At 36.6% G+C, this 8555-nt stretch overlaps 1 protein-coding gene across 1 annotated transcript; it reads right to left on the bottom strand.

Annotated features, from left to right (window-relative positions):
• Window positions 1–685: 685 nt before the first annotated feature.
• On the bottom strand, window positions 686–8276 carry LOC122967204 (deleted in malignant brain tumors 1 protein-like). Its single transcript, XM_044331730.1, has 7 exons — window positions 7971–8276; window positions 7564–7878; window positions 5507–5800; window positions 5070–5363; window positions 3345–3668; window positions 1244–1378; window positions 686–1117 (listed from the first exon to the last, which is right to left on the bottom strand). Exons 1-7 carry the CDS (start codon window positions 8029–8031, stop codon window positions 780–782), a joined length of 1761 nt encoding a protein of 586 aa, XP_044187665.1. The 5' UTR covers window positions 8032–8276; the 3' UTR covers window positions 686–779.
• Between the last annotated feature and the right edge of the window lie 279 nt (window positions 8277–8555).

Below are 8555 nucleotides of genomic sequence, written 5' to 3'. Positions count from 1 at the left end.
GGGAGGTTCAAGATGGCTGCCTTTTCCTCAGCTATAAATTATTGGACTATTATTACACCACCCAGTCAGTATTCATGGTTGTATGAGACCATCCTGCTTAAGACTCCCCATGGTTATATCAGGGTTATGTGTGTGTATGTGCATGTGCAAAGAGATGGGCAAGAAAACAAATTACTTCATTAAGAAATGTATTTAAATGAAATACGTATCTATAAGTAAGCTATGTTTTCAACATTAATCACTTTACATGTAGCCTTTAAAACAATATTTCAAAATAAAAATGTACAATTTATGTATGTAAATTATGTCTTCAAATGGTTTAAAACAACAACAAAGATATTCCCCAGCAAAAAAAAACTGAGACCCTAATAACATCATGCCATGCATCATTAAAAAATGCATCATTTGACGCAATAATTACAATAACAAGCAATTCGACATAAGATTAAAGATCCCCCCCAGACATGTTTTAGGAAATATAAAAACACTAATAGGCTTGAAATAATAAATTGTCATGCTTTGTTCACAAAAATTTTTCAGTTATCATTTTAAAAAATCCTTAAAATTACATCTACTCCTTCTTTCTCATTGAAAAATCCACAATCAATGAATACGCAAATATATTTCATTTCAAAAGGTTTAACTGCTGCACGTAAGATGTCTCCTGCTTCACTGAAAAGTCCATTCTCACTTTTGTGCACTTTTATCCTTTAAATCCATAGTAACCACTGTAATACTGTTGACCTGTGGTAACCTCAGAAATTTTGATAAATATTCTGCTATTCTCTGTAAATATCCACAGTTTGTTCACAAAATGACTGGCCTTCATTTACATAGTCATCTTCATCATCACTGGTTTCTTCTTCTTCATCATCTTCTTCCTCTCCATTGCCCTCTACACTGCGACAGAACTCCTCGGCATTTATGTAATTCACATCACTGTCCATGTCTTCATAATCATGACCTTCGTCCTCTACACTGTGCCAGAACTCCTTGGCATTTATGTTATTCACATCCCTGTCCATGTCTTCATAATCATGACCTTCATCACTCTCTGGCTGCTCATAATCCTCCTCATCCTCATCATCGCTGCAATGTTTCTCAACACTGACAGCCACTGGAACATGGGCATCAGAACAAAAATGTGTCATGAATGTGAAATCATTTTGTTAAAAGCACAAAATTCTTTGGATGACAGTGTGTAGTGAAAACTGAGGAATTGTGTATCCTGGTGAGCACAGACCTGGAGTCAGAGCGAGGGCTACAGGCTGTTTGGCTTGTCGTCTTCTCCTGCGGACCAGACAGACCACCAACAAGACCAGCAGGAGCAGCAGCAGACTCCCAGCAGCTACTGAAGACATCAGCAGCAACAACGGCACTATAGGAGGAAAAAACATAGTCAAGGTTATGTTCGTTCTTCAAAACATACCTGATACTCTACAAGTATAATTTACTCCACAAGTAACTGCTGCAAGATTGTTTCACTGACAGAACTTCTACACTTTTTTATGAGAGTACTTTACTACTGTTTGGCTCACCTGCAGTTGTCTGTCAACATTCTCAGTCATCCAAATGCAACTGGACTTGCTTTACATTCTTGAAAACCAATCATCTCTCATCCTAAAGATTTTTCAGTTCTGACTGACTGGGGGGAGTCCCAGGCATTAACCCTCTTCAGGATTAACACATTGGGTCATTCACACAGTTGTATATGAATTTTTTTTTTTTTTTTTTTTTTTTTTTTTTGTAGAACTGATTTCATTGTGTGTGAACACACCTTAACAACAATACATAGGCCTACATTTAGAAAAATTTAATGTAATGTAGTGTTTGGGTGCAATGAGGAAGCAGTCAACCATTTAGAAATATTTTATATGGTATTTATTTGCTCTTTTTTCCGTCTTTCATGACTATACAAAACTGCATCCTCTGCATACACTTGCACTTTAGTTCCAGAACAGTCTGCAGACAGGTCCTCTATACCAGTGGTTCTCAAACTTTTTCCTGTCAAGCACCCCTAAACTGACACAAAATAGACCATGGACCTCCATTTGATATTTTTTGTCCAAGGGTCCCCGATGTGATAGGATTTTTGCTTTTAGATGTTTTATTACAGAAAGTCTATAAAACCCTTGACCAAAATAGTCAGACATTCTGTCATTGTGTTACTTATGGATGGAATTACAGTGAAAATAAATTATTCCCTTTTTTGCTTGGGACTCCCTGGAACTCTCTTAAGGACCCCTGAGGGTCCCCAGACCCCACTTTGAGAACCACTGCTCTATACAGACTGTAAACAGATTGTGTAAGAATAAGGTAAATTGGTGGATCCCAGTGTTGTACAGGAGGGACCATTTGGCCGCTGTTAACGAAATAATATTTAATCCAGGAAAGTGCTTCATTAACTTAACATCCAGTTTTTCCCTTTTTTTAAATTTCCATTTAAATAGCTTTTTAAGGTTAGAAAAATATCTTACTTCACTCTGTCTGACAGTATCGAATATATTGTGCCTCATCCTGTTTTATCTCTTCATTGAAACTATGTATGATGTTAACACTCCCAGTCCCCCGGCCAAGGACCAGTGCCAGACCATCAAACATTTGCAACCAGGTCACAAGGAAATAATATTTTGGGGTTTTGGGGCAAAAAACAATGAAAAACAATTATGTAACATTACAGTCAAGTAAATTAAAGTCAGCCCTCAAAGGGCTTTACAATCTGTACAGCACATAACACCCTCTATCCTAGGTTCAGTGAACATGGCACAGTCTGCGTTTTTTCTCATCACTACTCAACCATTCACCTAACAACAATAACTGTCACCACCATCTTTACGCACGCAGCAGTTCATGAAATCAGTATAAAGCCAGTTGTTTGCTGAAAGGTCTATTTGTATTTTTTTTAAATTTAGTAAGTAAACACAATAGAATACAGACCACATAAGTTCAGTTTCTGTTTCTTGTTTAGTTTCGTTTTTATGCTCGCCCACGCTCTGTTTTGTGTGTTCCTGTTTCTCTGTATGTGTGTCTCTATGCTGTTCTCTAATTTATATCGAGGCTTTTCGGTGTGGTGGGAGGATAAATGGAAGGAGATCATGCCTGAACCAAAACTTCGGTGGTTGATAATTACAGTATGTATGTGAACCCACAAACTTTATCTTCCAGTGTGCATAGTGAAAGGGTGAGGAGAGTAATTAGCACCAGTGGGTCAGTCAGCATATTTAGTTGTGTTTAAGTTAACAATATAAATAGGTTATGTGACTCTGGTACATTGGCAAATGTATCATTCAGCTATTGTTCATAAAATATATCAATGCATAGCTTAAATTCTACAGTCTACTTACATTTAATGATGACAATAATCGGTGCTGTCTCTGTTGAACTGAACTTCTGCCCAGACAGAGTGACTTCATAAACACAGCTATAGTTGCCCTGGTGTTCATACTCAGCCTCAGGGAAGTTAAAGGAGGCTGAGAGGTTGACTGCTGGCTTTGTGTAATTAACGTTGGAGCCAGAGAAGATGAGAGAGAAATGGCCTTCACGATAGATGGAGTTAATGGAGCAGGTGAAGACAAAGCTGGAACTCCTGGTGACCTCTGCACCCTCAGGACCCCAGACCAGCTCTCCATTAGGAGATGTCAGGGAGATATTGGGCTGCTGCAGTCTCACTGGGTAGAAAAAAGGGTACACAGGATTTAAAAAATATACATTTTTTAAAAATATACATTTTTAAATCAGCAAAGATGAGATTTATTCTGAATTCTGGATATTCAAGCTAAATTATTCTAAAAAAAACATTTCACAAGACTAATATCAATGCATTTTTCTAAAAATGAAAGAAAAATGAAGGTAAAAACAAAGAACCGAGGATAAGTGATGATACTTTGATTTTCACTTGGAGTTGGGGTGTAGCACTGGAATAATTATAGACTTTTTAGTTGATGATTATTATTATTCGATACACTGATTTGCTTTGAAAAACATAAATGTTAAATAAAATTAGTTTGCTTATGTATTCATAAATATTGGCAAAACATTTTAAAATTATCATTTAAATGCCAATTAAGAATTTTACAATACTATTATTCTAATAAAATAATGAAAGGAGAAAAAATTGACAGAATTAATAAAAAAAAAACATACTTTTGAACATATTCAGAGGGCTTTTATATTTTTCTTGCTGTTTACTAACATGCCTTCTTCTAATAATAATTAAGCAACCTGATCTGTTGTAATGTTTAGTTTTTTAAATAACTATGTGTTATAGGTATATAGCTGCTACCTTAGTGGCAGCTACTGAGGATCCAAATAAAGAATAAGAATTTTCCTTTTTATCGCTTTTCATAGAGCTTGACTGCTTCCAAGTCTTTGTACAGAGAGGTGAAAATGAGATCAGTCTGAACTCAAAACAGTAAAAAAAAAACAAATATAATTGTTGCCAGAATGCAGACAAAGACAATGCGATTTTGTGTGTGTGGTGTTTATGGACATTATTGTTCCATATTGCAGTGTGCAACAGAAAGGGAGCCACTTATCAATGGAAAACAGTGAAATCTCTGGGGTCACCTCAGAAAACAAAGCAATGAAGAATAGCAGTACACCTTCTTGGAAACCATTTGACTGGTTATTTGTTAAGATTTCTATTTTGAAACTTAAGCAACATTCCAGTTGCAGTTTGACTTCTCACCTTATACTAAAACATGTCCGTTTCCTCTTGTTCTTTAGGTTTTTATATTCTTAATGACATGTCACTTTAGTTTTTCAGCAGCTATATAAAATATTTTGAAGGGAGATTTTAAGATTGACTTCACTCTTACTAATACTAATTACTTCTAGTGCTGGTTATATAGTATTTTTGAGTTCTTTTAACAATAACCTCTTGAAACACAATTTTTAAACATGACAGCAAAAACACACCAAAATGCATCACAATTTGTTTTGTTATGACGCTAACGCTCAACTTTTATCTTGTGATGTTTTCAGACAGATTTGATGGTGTTGCTGCACTACTGTTGTGTGATTCTTGTTTGTTTTATGAGTTAATGTATTGATTAATTTGCTTTTCTTACCAGTGATAGAGAGTCTTACAGAGTCACTTAGAGGGGAGTTGAAGTTTTGTCTTGAACCACTTATCTCATACTGACATTTGTACAATCCTTCATTATCAAAGTTCACATCAGGGATGTTGAAGGTAGCAGAGTTGGTACTTGACCATTGGGTCATTCTGAATGAGCTTGAGGTCTTCTTCAGAATAAATGTTCCACCTAAAGCCTGAGTCGAGATCAAACAAGTGATGCCGACGTTCTGACCCCAGTTAACCTCACCAGCAGGATTCATGGAGATGCTGGGCTTTGGGAAGCTCACTGAAAAAGCAACACAATATAAGAGTATTAAATGTGTTGCCTTTGAGCTGAGCTTTATATTCTGCACTCTTATTAAGTTGCTTGATTTCCATTGATTATACACACAAGTGAATAAAACATCAAGTACAGGACTAAGATCTTACCAGTAACAGAGAGTGTGACAGAGTCACTCAGGGGGGAGCTGAATGATTGACTTGAAATGCTTTTCTCATACTGACACTGGTACGATCCTTCATTATCAAAGTTCACATTAGGGATGTTGAAGGTTGCAGGGTTTCTACTTGATGTTTGAGTTTGTCTGTATGAACCTGAGGTCTTCTTCAGAATAAATGTTCCACCTGAAACTTGAGTTGAGACTGAACAAGTGATGCCGACGTTCTGACCCCAGCTAACCTCACCAGCAGGATTCATGGAGATGCTGGGCTTTGGGACATCCACTGAAAAAAATAGCACAGTAATCAATGTGAGTCACAGCATTCAGTGTCATATCATTGATTCACATTTGCTTTTCCTTTTATTTCAGAGCTCAGTGAGCATGTAGTGGTGAAACAACCACAACTAGCATGAGGCAACTATTGTGGGCAGAATTTGACACACATCAACTATCAAATAATCACCAAGTCACAAGCTTTGTTTATCCAATCCTTAAATTGGATTCATGATAAATTATGAAAAATAATAAAAAAAATATATGTATAAGGCACTCCCTTCTCTTTTGGCTTTATTATATTTCAGCCTCTTAACAAGTTCTGAGGGGAGTCGTGGTCATTTACTTTTTATATACAGTGACAATAAAAAGACAATAAAAAAGACAATAAAACGTAAATGTTCTGCATTGAAAATCCAACTTCAGTGAAACTAAACAAGTAGTACATGTACTTAAAGTAAGCAGTTAATTTTATCTACTTTATACACATTTAAGTCATTTATTCTTGTGGTTCCAAACTTAGGGGTCAGGCCCGTCCAATAGGTCATCATATAAATCTGAGTGGTCGAGGCATGATTAACGGGAGAGGAAAGAAGAAAAAACAAAGTTCTGCCACAAATGATAATCTTTTCTTTCTTTTTTTAAAAGGGGACATATTACTACATACCATATTTATATTCTAGGGCTCTCCTGGAATATCTTTGCATAATTTACAGTTTAAAAAGGTCTTACACTGACCCTTTTTTGGAAGCATTTGTACATATTCTTTTTTGTACATATTCTTTTGTTTAATTTATCTCATACTGACCCTTTATGCAGCCCCTCACTTCAGCCTCTGTCTGAAACAGGCTGTTTTAGCTTCTGTCTCTTTAAGGTCCCCTCCAAATGAGCCCGCTCTGTTCTGATTGGTTAGCTCCCCAAAACGGTGCCAGTAGGATTTCACTTCTTTTTCTCGTTCTTTACTCAAAATGGAAACTTATCAATTACATCCATACATGTTTGAGCTGGAATGTGATTGAGAGAGGACAACATAAACAACACATGAAAAGACCTTAGCAGTAACCTTAGCAACCAAGGCTACAGAACAGACAGCGTTTGTGAGCAAATCTGACCTCATCATGAGGAGGAAGTAGAGTTAACTATGCAGATGAAGTGTTCAGGGTAGGTTGAAGCCCTGGTGTTTGACTTGCAGGGAGCACTTTTTACTTATGTTCATCTCAAGTTTTGGAACTTTGACCATGTTTAACATAAACATCCGACAGCAGTATATAAATAACAGAAAACCACAAAAAGCAGAATATGTACCTTTGAACTTTTATCAAATGTTTGCTTTTTTATGAAATTTTCCTCTTTGAGTCTCAAACTGTTTATTACTTTAAATTTTGTTTATTACTTTTAATTAAATTGCAGCACTGGAGAAAATGTTCTTTGGGTGATACTTTAAGGATAGACTGTCAGTGGAGAATTCCTTTAACAGTGTTTCTTAACAGTAACAATAAAAAACACTTTCTATATTGGTCCACTTTGGGGAACTGCTTGGTTTTCCCAAACATCAGCTTAACATTGTGCAGACTTTATAAAAATCTTGTCAGTGTAGCTTTTCTGCTAAATTAGAAAAGAGTCATTTTGCAACTATGTGTCTCCTTGTATGTAACACTTTGAGATTAAAGTGATCAGTATTGTGTCACATGGCCCCTCAGACTGCCAATCAGTCTGTTTTTATATTATTATAACATACAGTATATCATGTAAGTGATTAAAATGTTTTCTCACCTGAACAGACGACACCAGCGTCCTCACCGTGTCCACAGTCGTGTGTCCCAAATCCACTGTGTTGACACGCAGTTAGAGACCATTCACTGCCTGAACAGCTCACATCATCAAGCCAGATTTGTCCTGTTCCTTGACCAAAGCGGGCTGATTGAGGGGCCTCCAGTGACGTCCCACAGCCCAGCTGCCTGCAAACCACCTCAGCATCATTTATGTCCCAGTTGTCATCACAGACTGTTCCCCAGGCGTTGTTGTGATAGATTTCAACTCTTCCAGAGCACCGAGTGGACCCAGGCCCAGCTAATGTGATCTGATCACCTATCAGGCACAAAAGACGTAACACACAAAATTTTACAAATGAAGTAAACACTTAATGCACTTTAATGCATCACACAGAGGAATGTACTGACCTGAAGCAGTTGAAGTTGAGGTGAGGAGAAGATAGACTATCGGAAAGAAAAAACACGACATGGCTCATTATATAAGCTGAAAAGTGCTGAGATGAAAATTGCCCTTTTTCTGATTTAGGTTCCTATTATGATGAAACAAAGTCAAGAATCTTTAAAGTGAATTCCAAAAGTCCTCCTTCTTCTAAAATCTGTATACAGAAAAACAGTTGTTTAGAATGACATTTTAGAAAATGCATGAGGGTCAAATAGCAACGGTTTCTCTGTACAAAGACAGAGCCAACAACAGAAAACTGAAATAAAAACCGCATTGTACAGAAACATTCACACTGTTTGTCCTTCCTAGACCACTTCCTCTTTCTCTTTCTGGTAATTTGTTTCTTTTTTTTTTCTTCTTCTCACATTAAATATTCTGGAACCATAATGTGCAAGGAGCAAAAGTTGCACCACTCAAGCAACACATTTGTGTACAAAACTCACTTTTAAGCAAGCCCTGTACTTCTGAGTTATTACCTATGTCTTGTGTATGTTTTCTTCCACATTTTTACTATACAGTATATTTACTTAAACTTTTAATACTTAAGATTT

This window comes from Thunnus albacares, chromosome 17 (genome assembly GCF_914725855.1).
Source record: "Thunnus albacares chromosome 17, fThuAlb1.1, whole genome shotgun sequence".
Classification (NCBI taxonomy): Eukaryota; Metazoa; Chordata; class Actinopteri; order Scombriformes; family Scombridae; genus Thunnus; species Thunnus albacares.
This window is presented reverse-complemented; position numbering and strand designations above follow the sequence as displayed.